This window comes from Haliotis cracherodii, unplaced genomic scaffold (genome assembly GCF_022045235.1).
Source record: "Haliotis cracherodii isolate W230 unplaced genomic scaffold, xgHalCrac1.p SCAF_7, whole genome shotgun sequence".
In the NCBI taxonomy this organism is placed as follows: Eukaryota; Metazoa; Mollusca; class Gastropoda; order Lepetellida; family Haliotidae; genus Haliotis; species Haliotis cracherodii.
Genome location: NW_027266330.1, coordinates 12,394,349 through 12,413,507, shown reverse-complemented (window position 1 = coordinate 12,413,507; position 19,159 = coordinate 12,394,349). Strand labels below are relative to the sequence as shown.

The 19,159-nt window shown below is 39.0% G+C and overlaps 1 protein-coding gene across 2 annotated transcripts; it reads right to left on the bottom strand.

Moving 5' to 3' along the window:
• Positions 1-378: 378 nt before the first annotated feature.
• On the bottom strand, positions 379-18,163 carry LOC139447623 (monocarboxylate transporter 12-like). Of its 2 annotated transcripts, none has more exons than XM_071229034.1 (6): positions 18,077-18,163; positions 9,257-9,537; positions 7,813-7,956; positions 6,525-6,668; positions 2,773-4,053; positions 379-1,237 (listed from the first exon to the last, which is right to left on the bottom strand). In XM_071229034.1, the coding sequence occupies exons 2-6, from the start codon at positions 9,492-9,494 to the stop codon at positions 1,041-1,043; spliced, it is 2,004 nt and encodes a 667-aa protein (XP_071085135.1). In that variant the 5' UTR covers positions 9,495-9,537; positions 18,077-18,163; the 3' UTR covers positions 379-1,040. The 2 variants fall into 2 exon arrangements, with proteins under 2 accessions (XP_071085135.1, XP_071085134.1); XM_071229033.1 differs by lacking the exon at positions 18,077-18,163 and adding an exon at positions 13,859-13,891.
• Positions 18,164-19,159: the final 996 nt, after the last annotated feature.

The following is a 19,159-nucleotide window of genomic DNA, read 5'->3' as shown; positions in this document are numbered from 1 at the left end:
TCTTGATTTGGTTGTATTTTGGTATACGCACAACGTTGTAGCAACCATTCTGGGAGTCTACAGATTGACGTTGTGACAACGTTACATCACAACGTTGTAGCAACGTAAAAAATGGATGTTGTGACAACGTCTTGATTTGGTTGTATTTTGGTATACGCACAACGTTGTAGCAACCATTCTGGGAGTCTACAGATTGACGTTGTGACAACGTTACATCATAACGTTGTAGCAACGAAAAGTCAACGTTGTCACAACGTTGTCACAACGTAGAATTGTTTGCTGGGTTGATGACTACGAACGCTCCGCTGATTTACAAAAAAAGTATATCAACTGAACATTCATCTCTTGGTGGGCTGACACGTGCATACTACACAACAAATATTTCACCTCACTTCAAACCTGGACTTAGATTGAAAAATTACCCCAGACACAAAAAATGCCAAATGGGAACCTTCGTCAGGTATTCAGAGTGGTACTAACACTAATTATACCTGTAATAAATTCATTAACTGAGCATCAAGTGAATGACGACAAATACACAAGTGTAGGGTTATACCAGAAAACATGGATGACAACAAGGGAGTAGTACAACCGATGAGCTCCGCCGTTCTTTTTGTCTGTTTGTTTAGGCTGAAGAAATTAATTAACATGCGCCCTTTGTCGAAATCTTTATAGATCACGGTTAACCAATCAGTGTTCAATCAGCCAATGGGTAAAACAAATATTGCCTCCAAGTTTATTTTGCTGTCCTTGCAGACGGTAGCCCAGTCTCTGGTCATGCTCAGTTGCGTTGCGTATCATCCGGGTACTCACGGTGAAAAATCAATAACAAATGCTTTAGATCAGTGCCCCTATAAGTATACATTAAGTATAATGTGTAGCAAGTCATTATATGCTCAAAACGATTCACCACAGCAAAAAGTTCACTAATTTCACTACAACATTATCATTGCTAATTAAGTCAAGTGTTGATAAAATATATTAACCTCACAAATATATGCCTATTCTATATATTCTATTCTAATTAACTCTAGCTAACATCAACTTTTCTCTAACAACGTTTCTTCCGTTTTCACAGCTTTAAGCTCAAGTTCTTTGTCATATTTCTTCTTCTCTGATGCTTTCAACTTCCTCTGAGCTAGGGGTTCCAGAAGTACGATACACGCCCCAAGGATTCCCGAAATACCAGAGAATACGAAGGATAGGTCCCAAGACTGATTCTGGTCTCGTATACCACCTGAAACAGAAGCATCTCTTTATCAGACGAGGAATAAATGTGACAATTTAATATTTAGACATTTTTTTGCCTCTTCCATTTAGTTTGGCATTAGTTTCCACATAATTCTTTCGTTTATGGACTAGTGTGTATATGCTGATCTTACTAACATCTTACTAACAATTCTTGACCATGATCGATATGTGCAGGACGGCATCAAACATTACGGGCACACTGATTTGGTTATTGTGAATGGACATTTGACTGGCTGGTTATACGTCAATGATTATCTCTGACAAAATGGTAAACGGTCCCATCATGATATCCAATCAGATTGCTGTTCCTATCTCGTAGAGCTTCACAAAAATTGTGACTACCATAGGCAACGACCTATCAGATATGGAAAACATTCACGATTTCATCCCTGACACAAAAACATAGGCAATTGTTGTGGGTTTTAAAGATGAAAAAGACATTTTCGTGTCAACAAAGACAGGCAGTGGTAAACCACTTTCATAAGGTGTACCAGTCGTGGATGTTGATTTTGTGAAACGTTCTCTGATTGGACATTATGTCGATAGACCAATTATATTTAACACAGGAAAGTGGGCTTGATGTGTCAAGGGCAGAAACAAGGCTTGGATACAAAGGCTAGTTGAAGATGAGCTTGGGGTAGCTCTTTACGTTAGACTTAAAAAAATAAAAGAATTGTTCTCAGGCACTGGATTTTGAAAATATATAGCAGGCGGGCAGTGTGTCTTCTTTCTTTATTTTGGTTGTTCAAACTAGTATGTAACCAATTACAATTGTGTACAATCAAAGGGCCTCCCTACATAAATGTATTCCTTGATGAGTAAAATACTGGAACACAGTATTGGAATAACCATTGGACTTGGAATATTTAAGGATTTTTTTTTTTTTAAATGGATATAAAAACGAAAGATGCAGTGAACTTTATGATGATGCGGGCGGTGCCTGAGAACCAAGACTATTATTTTCCTTAGCCTTATCAACAGAATGTGGTTGTTTTACGCCGCACTCAGCAATATTCCAGCTATATGACGGCGGTCTGTAAATAATCAAGTCTGGACCAGACAATCCAGTGATTAATAACATGAGCATCAATCCAAGCCACTGGGATACGATGACATGCATCCACCAAGTCAGCGAGCCTGACCACCCGATCTTGTAAGTCGTCTCTTACGACAAGCATGGGTTGCTGAAGACCTATTCTAGCCTGGATCTTCACGGGTCGCATCCAGTTTTATAGACAATTGGTCACTGCTCATAAAACCTAACATACTGCTCATGATACACATAACAAATTCATCATTCCAAGTTCACAAGTTACGAGATATTACAACTCAAACAGGAAACAGGGTCAAATGTGACGTGGAAGGCGAGTGACGTCACATTATACATCATACATTATGACAACATTATATCTGTAAGGCCAGCCAGCTAAACGAGTACAGGTATTGACAAGACAGTGGCTAGCCAATCACACAGGTACACTTTATAACATGTAATTGTATCATCTTTGTTGTGAAACTCACCAACTATTGGAGGCCCAATCAGCAGAGATATAGACATCGATAGCGTTGTGAATCCGAAAGCACTGGACAGTTTCTCAATCCCTAAACAATCCACCAGGACCACTGCTATCAGAGCTATGTATGACCCTGCGAAGAATCCGTACGTGCAGCAAAAGAATATCAACATTTCATAACATTTAACGAGGGGCAGCAGGATTGACAACATGCCACTGATTGCCATGGTGCCGAGAAATCCATACCTTCTTGGAAAAAATTTGAGATCGGAAAACCAACCAAAAAATAATCGACCACATAAGTCAGACAATCCAATTAATGAAAATAACAAGGCTGCTGTGTCTTTGTTGAGATCCAACTCTTGGCAGTACGAGGCTAGCATGATGAAAACATTCGGATAACCGAAATTGGTGATTAAAACTGAACATAAATACACAAGGAAAACTGGATTCATCAAGAGCGGCCAGTCAAACAGAGGCACACTGGATTTTGATTTGGCTTCGGACACACGACACAAATCACAACAGCGATATTTTGTCACAGGTTCATCAGATTCAACAACATCTACCTCAGAACCGGGTATATTTTGTAACGAAGCTATCACAAGGTCTCCTGTGCTGGCAAAGAGCGATGTTTCGCTTTTGAATGAATTGGTTTCTGATAAATGTCTCAGTCGACGATGTCGTACTGGGGAAGGAGGAGGGACCTCTTCGACGGAGTAGAACCTCTGGGGTGGCTGCCGTTTGTTGTCAAGAGACTGCTTGGAGCCATGAAGCTCAGGCACGTCCTCGGAGAAGTAGCGCTGTTTGCTGTCAATCAGGCGATTCTTGTGGCGTAAATAGCGGTCAGGGGATCCAGACTCTAAGGAATGACTTGACCCTGACATTTCTTGGTTACTGTTTGTCAACTGTGCAACTCTTTTATCAAGAAGTCTATTCTTCTCGGTCAAACTTCCACCGAGGTCATTTTGTTCAAGACTACTACCCAGGAGCTCCTTGACATTGTCTACTTTTGGATTGACAGTCTCCCTTTTCTTTTTTTTCTTGTAACTTGACAATGGGCGCATGAGTGCACCGCAGACACACACATTGAGCATCAGCGCCCCAATAATCAACATACAGCCTTGGTAGCTGTATTCATTCAGCAGATAACGGACTAGGTTGGGCAGCACGAACTGACCGACGCCACTACCTGCCACAGAGATGCCATTGGCTAAAGATCGGCGCTTGACGAAATGATGCCCGACCATCACCACACAAGGAGCGTAACTCAAGCCAAACCCCACGCCTGAAAATAGAGAGAAGATGCATTAAATATGTGGTTGAAATTGCCATGTAAAATAGTTAATAAGTTATAAAGGTGAAACCAGATCTCAAATATGTTAATATTATCCAATAAACATCATTGCACTATGAGTGTTATATCCCAGATGTGTTACTGGGTAACATTACGCATCTATGCAATACAAGTGTTGTATCCCAGATGAGTTTCTGTGTTTAGTTACAGATCTATGCAATTGAAGTGTTATATTCCAGATGAGTTCCTGGGTAGCATTACACATCTATGCAATACAAGGGTTGTAGCCCAGATGAGTTACTGTGTTTAGTTACAGATCTATGCAATACAAGTGTTATATCCCAGATGAGTTACTGGGTAACATTAAGCATCTATGCAATACAAGTGTTATATCCCAGATAAGTTACTGTGTTTAGTTACAGATCTATGCAATACAAGTGTTATATCCCAGATGAGTTACTGGGTAACATTACGCATCTATGCAATACAAGTGTTATATCCCAGATGAGTTACTGGGTAACATTACGCAACTAGGCAATACAAGTGTTATATCCCAGATGAGTTACTGTGTTTAGTTACAGATCTATGCAATACAAGTGTTATATCCCAGATGAGTTACCGGGTAACATTAAGCATCTATCCAATACAAGTGTTATATCCCAGATGAGTTACTGTGTTTAGTTACAGATCTATGCAATTGAAGTGTTATATCCCAGATGAGTTACTGTGTTTAGTTACAGATCTATGCAATACAAGTGTTATATCCCAGATGAGTTACTGTGTTTAGTTACAGATCTATGCAATACAAGGGTTATATCCCAGATGAGTTACTGGGTAACATTACGCATCTATGCAATACAAGTGTTATATCCCAGATGAGTTACTGGGTAACATTACGCATCTATGCAATACAAGTGTTATATCCCAGATGAGTTACTGTGTTTAGTTACAGATCTATGCAATACAAGTGTTATATCCCAGATGAGTTACTGTGTTTAGTTACAGATCTATGCAATACAAGTGTTATATCCCAGATGAGTTACCGGGTAACATTACGCATCTTTGCAATACAAGTGTTGTATCCCAGATGAGTTACTGGGTAACATTACGCATCTATGCAATAAATATGTGTTATGACCTGTCATTATTCTGTATGTGACCATAATATATGTGTTATGACCTGTGATTATTCCGTATGTGACTTCAATATATGTGTTATGACCTGTGATTATTCTGTATGTGACTACAATATATACGTGTTATGACCTGTCATTATTCTGTATGCGACTACAATATATGTGTGTTATGACCTGTCATTATTCCATATGTGACGACAATATATGTGTTATGACCTGTCATTATTCCGTATGCGACTACAATATATGTGTGTTATGACCTGTCATTATTCCATATGTGACGACAATATATGTGTTATGACCTGTCATTATTCCGTATGTGACTACACTTTATGTGTTATGACCTGTCATTATTCCGTATGTGACTACACTATATGTGTGTTATGACCTGTGATTATTCCGTATGTGACTTCAATATATGTGTTATGACCTGTTATTATTCCGTATGTGACAACAATATATCCATGTTATGACCTGTCATTATTCTGTATGCGACTACAATATATGTGTGTTATGACCTGTCATTATTCCATATGTGACGACAATATATGTGTTATGACCTGTCATTATTCCGTATGTGACTACAATACGTGTTATGACCTGTCATTATTCGGTATGCGACTACAATATATGTGTGTTATGACCTGTCATTATTCCATATGTGACGACAATATATGTGTTATGACCTGTCATTATTCGGTATGTGACTACACTTTATGTGTTATGACCTGTCATTATTCCGTATGTGACTACACTATATGTGTGTTATGACCTGTCATTATTCCATATGTGACGACAATATATGTGTTATGACCTGTCATTATTCCCTATGTGACTACAATATATGTGTTATGACCTGTCATTATTCCATATGTGACTACTATGTGTGTGTTATGACCTGTCATTATTCCCTATGTGACTACAATATATGTGTTATGACCTGTCATTATTCCGTATGTGACTACAATATGTGTGTTATGACCTGTCATTATTCCCTGACTACACTATATATGTGTTATGACCTGTCATTATTCCCTATGTGACTACACTATATATGTGTTATGACCTGTCATTATTCCCTATGTGACTACACTTTATATGTGTTATGACCTGTCATTATTCCGTATGTGACTACAATATATGTGTTATGACCTGTCATTATTCCGTATGTGACTACAATATGTGTGTTATGACCTGTCATTATTCCGTATGTGACTACACTTTATATCTGTTATGACCTGTCATTATTCCGTATGTGACTACACTATATGTGTGTTATGACCTGTCATTATTCCGTATGTGACTACACTATATATGTGTTATGACCTGTCATTATTCCGTATGTGACGTAGAGCCAGGGGACTGAGGGGATGAAGGCGGTGCAGGTGAAGCCAGCCCCGATCAGCACGCCGCCAATCATCACCACGGCACGGCAGGTGAACCGCACACTCAGGGCATTGGAGATTGGACCTGAAGGAAACAAAATGGAAATATCAGGAGTAGAAATAATCAAGTCAAAACTGCTACCATATATTGGATGAAGTATTTTAAGACCAGTAAGGACATTTTCCATGTGTCTATTGCAATATTGCTATTAAAAGTTATATGTGATACGTGGTATATATGTTCTGTTGTATTATTCACCATTAATCAAGGTGTGAGGTATTACCGGTAAATTTAGGTTCATTCTTTCCAGGATACGTATCACAATATAAATTTTCATGTCGATATATTGGGTGATTTCAAATTGGGATTATTATCATGTGTTTAATGTTATATACTTGTCAAATGCCTTCGCTGCCCAGGACCAAGCATTCAGGGCCCCAAGATGGCTGCGTATTTATGAACTTCAGTTCAAACCTTAATGAATCAGATTGCTTCTTAATTAAAAATTTGGAATTAGATCTATACAGTATATTGTGATACATATCGCAATATAGCCTTATGCATCGTAAAATACTGAGATACACTTTTAAATTCCAATACCCATCCCTACTGTTAATCATAAAAATAAAATAAGATTTGTAATAACTTTAAGCTAACATGTCACCTGAGATCATGTTAGAATCGTATCTAGTGGTTTACATGAATTCTCACAAAGTAAACCCAATGTCAATGCTCAATTTTGACTCAGTAATAATTTCCACTTACCAGTAACCCCATGCATAATGAATTCTCACTCACCCGGTAACCTCAACACTGATTCTCAGGTTACTCTGATATCTGTATTTACTATACATTTAGCTATGTAAAACATGCAAGTGCAACCTACTAAAAATGTCAAAGAATTTCAAATTTTCAAATCAATAATCCCAGGGGTATGTGTAACTTACCAACACCAGTTTTTCTCACCTAGTCCCAACATCAACATCAACACCAGTTTTTCTCACCTAGGCCCAACACCAACACCAGTTTTTCTCACCTAGGCCCAACATCAACACCAGTTTTTCTCACCTAGGCCCAACACCAACACCAGTTTTTCTCACCTAGGCCCAACATCAACACCAGTTTTTCTCACCTAGGCCCAACATCAACACCAGTTTTTCTCACCTAGGCCCAACACCAACGTCAGTTTTTCTCACCTAGGCCCAACACCAAGGTCAGTTTTTCTCACCTAGGCCCAACATCAATGTGCTTGCCACCGCTTGTACAAATCCAAGAGCTTTTGCTGACGTCTCAAATCTATCCTCCAACTCCACAAAGAAGATGCCGAAGGACTTGATGCCGCCCACACAGAAAATGTGCATGACGAAGCACCCTGGAAGGACATATCATGACATAAGGCTTTATTTTTAAGTTGGTTTACAAGACCGACCAACGAAAAAAAACTGAAACTCGAAAAAATAAAATGAAATTTGACTAAACTAGACGGACTGTTTTACAATTGGGTGAAATAAAAAAGACACAAAATTGTATCATTCATCTGTCCTCCATCTGTAAAATGTCTTGTAAAACTTTTTCAAACTACTGAATATGTCCATGTTATTGCATTTTACTTGGCCTATGTCAAAGTAATCTTAGTTTCTGAAAGTTCAAAATGGCTGCTGTTGCAGGTCGTTTGAGTGCAAAATACAGCCACTGCGCCAATCTCTTCTTGAAAACATGTCATGAAAGAGTTTACTAAAGGCCTTATCTTGAAGTATCAATATTGACATTAATTCCACATGTCGCAGATGTCGGATATTAGGTGAACGAAAGCAGATTCATACACAATTTCTCTTCCACATGCTCACTGTATTAGTGGAGAGTTTTCATACGTAACAACCCATATATAAGACAGCACAAAAATAATTCTTTCGGCTATATTTTTCTCAAATGTGAATAGGGAAGTAGGACTTTTTTGTTATTGACAACAGAAGTAGTGAGGGAAGAACACTTGTTATTTTTTACAAACCAAGAATGCCAACAACACAACTGGGCACATGTTGAATTTGAATCTTTAATACAATGTCAGTTGTCAAGCATGTGGAAACGGATTCTGATTCATACAATGCAGAAATATGAAACCAATTTAGTTATTGCCACTTAAAATGACAGACATGCAGGATTTAAATTGAAAATGGTTGTATTTTTGAGTGATATACTCTTTTAAAGTGCCCCCATGCCATCCATTAACATGCTGGAATCAGTTGTACCTTGTAGGAATACTGTGTTTGCATTATTAAGTGACCTGCTCCTATAAGCATCTCCCTGACCAACTCCTAGATCTATCTGAAAGTCATCCTAATAAGAGCCCCTTCCCCCTAGCCAACCAGTTTCAGAACCATTCTGTAATTGATTTAAACACCAACACCAACACCTGATCTCTGAAATATATTTAACTTGTGTTCTTGTGTTAATAAGCGATGCTTTTACCAATATCCCAGCAATATCATGGCAGGGGACACCAGAAATGGACTTCACACATATTCCCATGTAGGGAATAGAAACTTGGTAGCAGGTAAATGGTTCAACCTCTAGGCTACAGAATGTCCCCAAAATTACATGGTGGATAATAAGACTGTGTTAATTCAAATTTGATGACACTGATCATACAAAAAATATTTTAACTGACTAACCTACGACAATCATCCAAGACCATCCTCGGTCTATTGGGATCCCTGAATCATCGGTCTTCTCATCATGCTCTTCTTCTGAAGCCTCATTCTGATGGGAAACAGTTTCAGGCGGAACATCTGTTCCTTGTTCTGATTGGTCAACGCGGGTATCACCTGATCCATCAGACATTTTGGAATTCCTGTCTGTCACATGGTTGTTCTCTTCTGTGTCAGGGTTGGCACATTTTGTTGTTTCCATTTTGAAAGTATGATCAGGAATTGAAGAATTTGTTTTCTTTAGCCTGCAATGTAAACAAACTACATCAGAACAAAAGATGAAGTCTCTTCAGTACTTGGACAATTAATCAGAATCCTCATATATCCCCATTTCACCATTAATACAAGAGTATGTCTGGTTCAATTCCACTTCAAAAAGTAATATTGTGGTGTGTCAGCTTGATGTAAGACGTTTACAACGGGCGTAGGCATAGCTGGTTGGTTGGTTGTTTAATGCCGTACTCAGTAATTTTCGAGGTATATAATCTGTAAATAATCGAGGGTGAACAGACAATCCAGTAATTAATATCATGAGCATCGCATTGGCATAGTGGGTAGAAACACACCTTATCCCAGCAAGTCAGGGATTCAAACCCACCATTGGTTTCTGGCTAGCCTAAGGGACATAACTCTGCATAGCAAACTGTGACACCTCATACCACTGGGCCAACCCAGCCCCACATCATTAAAAGTGAGTGAGTGAGTTGGGTTTAATGCTGCTTTGAACAGTATTCCAGTTATATTACAACATGACAGCTTGATGTGGGAGGAAAGCCCAAAGTGATGGAGGTCTCAGATGTTTACCACCTTGGTGAATCCTACGAGCATGGGTATGGTGCTGACAAACCTTGAAACATCATCAAGGTGAATATGAGACTCGAACCTACAATCGCAGATTTCTGGTATTCCAAGGGACGCGATTCTGCACAGTGAATTGCAGCGCCACCCATGCCCTACATCATCATAAATAGACAAGTATGAAATGATATTCTAAATAGAAGTGTAAATTTTCTTCTTATGAAAATATTAGGTAAACCAATTGGGGCCTCTTGATTGAGATCTGAAAATCGAACTAAATTCTGAACACTACCACCCCTTCCCCAACAACACCACCCCATGAAGATCCGGACTAGAATTGGTCATCAGCAACCCATGCTTGTCATGAGAGGCAAATGAGGAACTCAAATGGCCAGGCTCTGTACTTATTGATGCATGTTATCGTGTACCAGCAGTATAGATCACTGGATTGTTTGGTCAAGACTTGATTATTTACAGACCGCCTTTATATATAGCCAGAACATTGTTGAGTGCACCTTTAAACAACAAACAAACTGAACTGAATTTCCCACTATACTGCAAACAAGAAAGGACATGAATGTCTTGTCTTTGTAAACTCACAGGTATAAAACTGTCAAACAATGGATTTCAATTTTGAACTGAATAACCTGACAGAAAGTGTAAACATAGAAAACATTTCTGTCTTCTTAGAGTGAGTGAGTTGGGTTTAACACCGCTTTTGACAGTATTACAGTTATATCGCGGTGTGTCAGCTTAATGTTGGAGGAAAGCCTGAAGTGATGCAGGTCTCAGACGTTTACCACTTCTGCGAAACCCATGAGCATGGGTATGGTGCTGACAAACCTAGCAACATAATCGGGGCGAACCGGGATTCGAACCCATAAATCATAGGTTTCTGGCCTGCTCAAGGGACGCAACTCTGCACAGTGACTGTCTTCTTCGAGCAGGACCAGCTACAAACTCTGAGAACAGGTGAGCCAAGGTCTACACTAGTTACCTAGACTAATCTAAAAAAGACAGCTTAGGCTGATACTGTCCCGCCTTGACACATTCCAGGAAAATTACTCACTGCCAGTACCGTATTCGACGTAATAAGCGCTCAGGGCGCTCTCAAAATTAGAAATAGGGGGCTCTTATTAGAATATTATTTTGGTGGAACAAACAGAGTTGAAAGATATATTTCGTGGTTTATACTGACCGCCTAAACTGTTTATATACGACAGATATATTTTCCAGAATTTAATTGCCCATAATTAAGGGTACATATAACACACGAGTGCGTATTATACACGAACAAATCAGTATTGTGTACATTGATCAATCGGAAGGGGTGCTAATTGGGATTGTTCACATGCCAATATATTAGCAAATATCGCCGTGGGCGCTTATTAGAGCGGGGCGCTTATTACGTCGAATACGGTAATATATAAACAGTGAAGATTCAGCATGTTCAACTGGCTGGTGGAAAATATGAAATGTTAGTCTCCATATTTTGTATTCCTCTATCAGAACGAGGAAGACGGAAATATTGCTTACATAAAATCAGTGTTCGAAATAAAGAATGAAAATCAAGGGTCATTGTCATAAAAATGTAAGATTTAGAAGTCCCAAGACCATTCTCCCCTACAATTTCTGACCCTCTAACATGTGATAGCTTACTCAGGTTGTGGTGAATTGTTTGATAGGCTTTTGTTAGAATTGAGGGAAGACGAAGTAGACCATAGCAAAGTCTCTGGATAGATCCTTATTCCTTTGTCAAGCAGGACTGACAGGTGTGAGGCTGGTGCAGAATTATACATGGTGGGTGAAAGGTCAGCAGTATGTGCTATAAGTGCTGTAATATTGGGGCTCTTTGTCCAGTGGTGGTGGTCCAGCCAGTTTTTGTAGGTGCGGGGGAATCTAGCTTCCTGAAACATGACAGTGTGCGTCTGTCCATGTCAATAATAAAAAAAGATCCTGCCACCATTCATCATGTTCATGTCCAAATAGGAATACTGTATTTAATGTAATAATCACCAAGGGTGCTTAGAAGATTGACAAACGGGGCGCTTATCAAAACCATACACAATTTGTTGACAGAGATCAAGCAGAACAGACTTAGTTTAAATGTTCATGAACATGTGAAGATCTGGGTTAAAATTGGTCTATTTTTGATAATCGTTAACAAGTGAACAAGCGAGTGAGTATGGTTTTACACCGCTTTTATCAATATTCCAGCAATATTACGGCAGGGGACACTAGAAATAGGCTTCACACATTGTACCCATGTCAGGAATCGCCGAGCGAACACTTTAACAAGGCTACCCGACTGCCCCTATAATAGTTGTTACTGGTAATCCAGGATAAGTTGAGCCAACTCACAAAACGTGTTTGAGACAAGTAGGCAGTGCACGGAATGTGGGCAAACATATTTGGTGTGCTACAAGCAGAGAGGGTGTACGCATGCTGTGCATGTGCAGGTCATGACGATGAAATTGACTACACTCCCGGCAAACATCAGCGCGTACTATAATGTGCTGTTGAACTTGCCACCTGATCTCTGTGTAAGGCGAGACAGGTCACACTATTGTACTACTTGTCGCGGGCCACCTGCTACCAGTCTCTTGACAATGTTATGGGGCAATGGGCGGACCTCATACATAGTCATACAGGGTTTATTGTCACATCACAACTCAACTTATCCCTGTTTACCAGTGGGCCGTTACATACCCCTTTAATATTACCGTGTTTTCTGTAAAAAGATCTGTCATGTTTGTTATGCACATTTTGGGGTTTTGTACGGAGTGCTCATAAATAGAGGATATAATATTCGTGATCATGTAATACTATGTTTACGACATGAGTGTCTAGATATCGGAATTTAAGCACAAGTGTCATAAACATAGTGTGACATGATCACAAATATAATGTTCTATTTATTACCATGATTACCGAAGGAGTTATCTATATACACAGACGAATATTAGTGTTTATCTATAAGGACGGCAAGTCGCATCAACAGCGGGACCACAATTTGTCAAATGACGTCAACAATCTTCACGTATGACGTTGTTTCTAGTGTGACATCATTCTGACCTCACGTCACAATAAGATTTGAAGTACATCAACAGTGTCATCCTGATGACGGAAACAATACACTGTTGTCTCGTGACATATGACCCTAGGGCAAATATGATATTTATGAACCCTGATATGTTTGCCCTCGAAGGTAATAAACATTGGCTTCTAAACCAGCCTGTAAGTAATGTTTATGATCAAAGTATTACTGAGAATCTCTCAAAGACGGCCATTTTCCTGTCGCTACTCGAACTGAGGAAAGTGTCTCTAATCTGAAGTTGTCGTAATCCTTGTTAACCAACAACACAGTTGGTGTAGTGTATATGCAATCAAGGTTTGTAATTACATGCATATGTATGGGTCAGAGGTCAGGGTCTCGTTTTGGGATTAACCATGTGCGAGCCAGTATCAATGGCGGCGCCCTCTATTCATTGCACTGACGACAAATAAAGCCTTTGTTTAGCTCCTTCAAGGATCATATCATTTATCAACAGAGCAAGGCTCATTCAAGAACATTATAGTTGGGTATGACATTTGTATAATATACGTATTATTCATAACTAATTGCAACTTTCGAAACTACAGAATGTTATGCATACTATCCATGATACTATTGGCATTTCTCAATTCCTATCCATACAGTATTATCGTAGGGCATACAACTGCAATCGTTCGATAGTGTGATATATTGTTACACTGCTAGCTACTTACATTATTATTGATATGCTGCCCCTATGTACACCATGAAGGAAGATCGGCAGCAGCTGATGAATCAAACGCTGTATATACTGGCACAGTATAATTAAAATTACTAATTACGCAGGTACATGGACACACACAATGGCGACCCAACTCTGGAGAACTTGTTATTGCCAATATTGTTAGCCTCATATATTTCCTGGTTTCAGCAGCTATTACATTTCTCATGGCTGAATGGAATATCACAAGCCTTGGAATTTCAGTTCTGAATGCTGAGTGACTAATTAATACTCCACTAGCAGCCAAGCTTGTAAACATGTTGAATGTAAATAGTCAACATTATCACAGCTGGCTGCTGAATATTTAACTTGCAATCTGCAATTTTACACAGATTGACGGACACACTCCTACTGCAACTCACTGGACAACTACGTGCCATACAATATCTGAGAATTTTTTTTAGCATACATGCATGACATAAACATGTAACAAATTAATTGTATGGCTTATTTATGGGTAGAGAAAGAGACTCCAGGTCAGAACAGGTTAATTAGGTTCCAAGTATTTTTATGTGGGTAATGCCACACTCAGTAATAGTTTCCTTGTGGACCAAACAAACCAGTGATTGATATAATGAGCAGTATCCCACATTTCAGAGTATGATGCCACGCTAACCAAGTCATCTAGCCAACTTATGGATCAGAGGGCATTCGTTTATCATTCTCAGCTCCCTTGGGAGTGTACAAATGATGCACTAGAAGGTTATCTGTCACATAACCATCTCATCCTACCGGGAACCCATTGGCTGCTGGGTGAACAGAGGCACATTTCGAACAAAGTCACTTGCCTAAAGAGACACCACGGTACATGAGTTGCATTGTGGGGCAGGAACGAAGTCATTGTACTAGAGTCAAGCTGCTGAACGTGGTCACCCATCCTACTATTCCCTGCGACTGACGTTGCTTAACTTAACCCTATTTGTGACCTGAGCACTGAGCTAAAGACCATGTGCCACCACATATCTAGAATATTGCTCACTGTGACGTTAAACTTTAAATTGTTATGTGACAGAACTAGAATCTCACCAACTGTAGCACTAAGCATTTCTTGTTAAAATGTCTTTTATATGTAACAAAGAGTAGACTCATTTTCAGAAATTGAAGAGATCTAGATTGCAAAAGTTTTGCAGACTTAGCTGGATTTGGGGCAGATTTTCATTTCAGAATCTGTACAATAGATTAAAGAGTAATACGAATAAATCAAATATTCTTTCTGCCACTATTTGTATACATGGTGAATGTTTCAGTGAAAGGAAATGATACAAGTATCTGAAAGTGATTAACATTAAGAATGACTCAACAGATTTTTGTCATAACCCATGTAATGTTTGAAATTATAGTTTTAGAGACTCCCTAGATTTGATTGCCACAACAGGAAATCCCAATGACCCCTTAATCTCTTACACTGTTAGAATACAGTCATTGGCGATGAACAACTTCACTAAACATAATTCTGAAAATGTCCAACACTGCTTTAAAAGTTTATTCACTGTCTGTTCCTGCTTTTATAATTTCCTTCAACCAACAAGCTACATGTCCTCTTTTACACCACTCAGCTGAAGGAACAATGGGTAAGAACGAAGAAATGCAGCCATCTTTGGTGTCATTTATTATCTTTGTAGAGGTCAATAACATTTATCAACATGCCATGTTAAATACAGAAAAGTGTGGATTCTAAACTAAATGTGACATGTAAAGTATCGACTATTATTACTGCTACACTGACTCAACATTATTAAATGTAAGTGTGGGTGAATGAATGTTGTTTAATGCCTTAATCAACAAAACATCAGTTATATCACAGGGTGTAACTGTAAATAACCAAGTTTAGACCGGACGAACCAGTAGTTGATTTTTCAATGTTTGACTCTGTCATGGTCCGACGACCAAGTCTGACCACCTAGTTCAGTCACTGCTTACAACTATCCGCGGATCACATGGATTTATCTGGACCTGATAAGAGGTCGATGTTCCGCCTTAAGCTTGAGAACATGTCTGTAACATTTCCTGAATTGAAATTAAAACTTGCCAAGTCATGTTATGGCTTTCTAGAGGTGACTTGCATTTGACTGATCACAGGGCCAATGAACAAGAACTGGTAATGTTATGTTTTACATTTTTGCATTTAAAGAAATGTTAAAATATCACTAAATATATGAAAATAAGGACTTTAAAGAAAACATCATTTTTAAAAGAAAATTACCTATATTTCCCAAGGGTACTTAGTTTTGCAGCTTACATAAATCCCTTGATTAATTCCATCTTTGAAACCCAATAGGATACAAAACATGGAGTCTTTTGTGATTATGCTTTATTCTAGGGCTGTTACGATTCACTCGCTTATTTGGTGAATCCAACTGTATCCATTCATGAATTGAATTCGTTATTCGTGGCCACAAGAATCAAATATTTATGAATATGCAATCATGTGCATTCACATACCCTGTACATAAAAATATCTATAAGAACATATTGTATGCATAGATTTCTTCAAAGATAACACTCTTATAATATTTAATTTGACAGTATTGTGGTCACTGGCCATTGTTGCATTTGAGCAGATACTAGCACCTGGATAAGTGCAGTATATATATGTATATAGAGAATCTCACCCAAGTGTCTTTTGATATCAAATATATCAACACGAGTTTTATCAACAAGTGTTGATATATTTGATATAAAAAGACACAAGGGTGAGATTTTATTTATCATCCAACATCATTCTTTCAACTTTTTAAATTTGTAGACAGTAATTAGCAGTGTCTTCAGTGTAAAAAGTACTGCAAACAGCTTCAGTAGCAGAGCCATTAGTGATGTCATTTGATTGTGACATCATGGTAACCAGTGATGTCACAATGGTCTGCAGTGTAGATATCGCTTGATCTCATCCAAGCATATCTCCTGTGGGAGCCAGTTTTGGATGATAAAATATATTAATAGTTAACAAACCATGTCATATAATCTTTGTTATTGTTTCACTGAATATAACAAATAATGCATCAGCTGCTGACTTGTCTTTGTATTTGTGAATTAATATTTGTATTCGTTACCCTATATTCATGATATGATGAATCATATTCGCCTGTAATCATACTGTATTCGTTGCAGCCCTAATAAATACACATCTGGAAGCATATCAATCATTGTTCTTTATTTTTTCACGCATTCCAAATTATCATGTATCTTTTGGAAATACAAAATGGGTATATATGACACGGGCCTCATTTTGATAATACAAGAATCAAGAACACTGTATCTTCCTAATAATAGAAAATAGTTGAAAGATAGTCAAACAACTACTGACAAGGATTAATTTAAAAAAAAATGCCATTGCACAATTGATTCTGGATTCTGTTGCAATACGAGTATGTCACTATGAACAAACTCAAACATGTTTCGTTAGAAAATACTTACAATTTTTCAAACCTTGGTAATTTACAGTGAAACAATTACTCGTAGTCAGCAGTGCGGTATAAGTTTCCACTTACAGGCTATTTAATGTATACAATGACTGTCAAACACACGACTATTTCATCTGTTTGTGAAAATGCCACGCCACATACATACAAAATACACCACATTTAATATTACATGTACAATGAACAGTATTCATAACTGACACGTACACAATATCTGTTATTTATCATCATGCAACATTATCCCTCGTGTGATACGATACAGAAAACAGCTGTTTTTTTGCGGTATAATATTTTACGCTGAGTACACGTGAATATAAAGACGACCTTACACGAACCTGCTAAGCCAGCCACTATATTGTATATCGTTCGTAACATACCCACCCCATTGCAAGAACTGCAACGGTGTTGAACATTGCGTAATAGTGTTATTTCTTTTCTTAACCATCATCAGCTGTGCATCAGTGATCTAAAGGTACAAACGGACCGCGTAATATCGCCTTTCAGTGAAAAACCATGGAACGCGCAAAAAACCCGAGAATACCCCCCAAAAAACCATGGCAATTTAACATCGACGCACATTGACACACAAGTCAGGAATTGCATTTTACATCGGAGGATAAATTTCAACCAAAGACTGAAATATGTCTTGTCTGGTATGGAAATAGACTGGAAATAATAGTAACTAGAATGCATTTGGAGGCATATAATCTAAATCAAGCGACAACTCCAAACAACAGCCCCTAATAACATACCCATTACGCTGTCATCGCCATGGGGACAAACCATGTGTCATGGTGGACATTTTCGTCTGCTTCTATCGATCAACTTTTCGACCGCTATGGCGCTGAGGTCGTCCTGACCGTATTTTGCGCACGTGACGTGTACCGAGATTTTCTTTACCGACATAGCATGTTTTATCGCCACTTAAAGCTATTTCGGGACCAGAAACCATAGGCGGGTCCGGAGATGGAGTCCATGGGGGGTTCCGACACCCCCCTTCCCCTCGCCAATCTTTTGGAAACCAAATTTTCTTTTTTTTGTAGTATGTTTTAGTCAGTATAATTGACTGAGGATGGATGTGGATATGATTGCCCCTCCCTTTAAAAATACCGGATCCGGTCCTTGCCCTAGGTGAGTCCCGCCACAATTATTTTGTTCAATGTCACGGGGCTGTCTTGTTTAGTTTTGCATGACAGACACTTCTTGGGCGGGACAGAGACTATATACCTATATCGGAACGAATTTGAAATACTGTTCTATTAACGTTAAACTTTCACTGGGGTGAGTGAGTGAGTGAGTATGGTTTTGCGCCGCTGTTGGCAATATTCTAGGAATATCTCGGCGGGGGGCACCAGGAATGGGCTTCACACATTGTATCCATGTCCACTCGGAGGATGGGGGTAGCCTAGTGTTTAGAGCGCTCGCTCGTCACGCCTAAGGCCCGGGTTCGAGTTCCCTCAATTTCCAATGTGTGTTGCCAATTTCTGGAGTTCCCTGCGATGATCTTACTGGAATATCGCGTAAAACCCAACCCACTCGCTTCTAAACCTCCTCTCATTCAGTTACTATTGGTTTCGGACATGAATCGCTTCTACCAGCTCGGCGACCGCCTCCGTGGCCTAGTGGTAGATCGTCCGCCCTGAGTGCGGAAAATCGTGGGATCGATCCCTGGCCGTGTCATACCAAAAAGACGTTAAAAGATGTTGCTTGTTGTTATCCTGCCTGGCGCTTGGAATTAAGGGACTAAAATAAGGACTTGTATATAAGTGCAATAGTTTTGCCCATTTCACCTCACCTCACCTCGCCTATCGGACCCGGGAATATGACGGTCCATG

Bases quoted from the DNA above. Each gene is read 5' to 3' on its own strand.
- LOC139447623 (XM_071229033.1), bottom strand. The intron at 4,054-6,524 runs GTCATAACACAT...CTCTATTTTCAG, and splicing joins CACATACGGAATAATGACAG to GCGTGGGGTTTGGCTTGAGT. The intron at 1,238-2,772 runs GTGAGTTTCACA...CTTCTGTTTCAG, and splicing joins GATTGGGCCTCCAATAGTTG to GTGGTATACGAGACCAGAAT.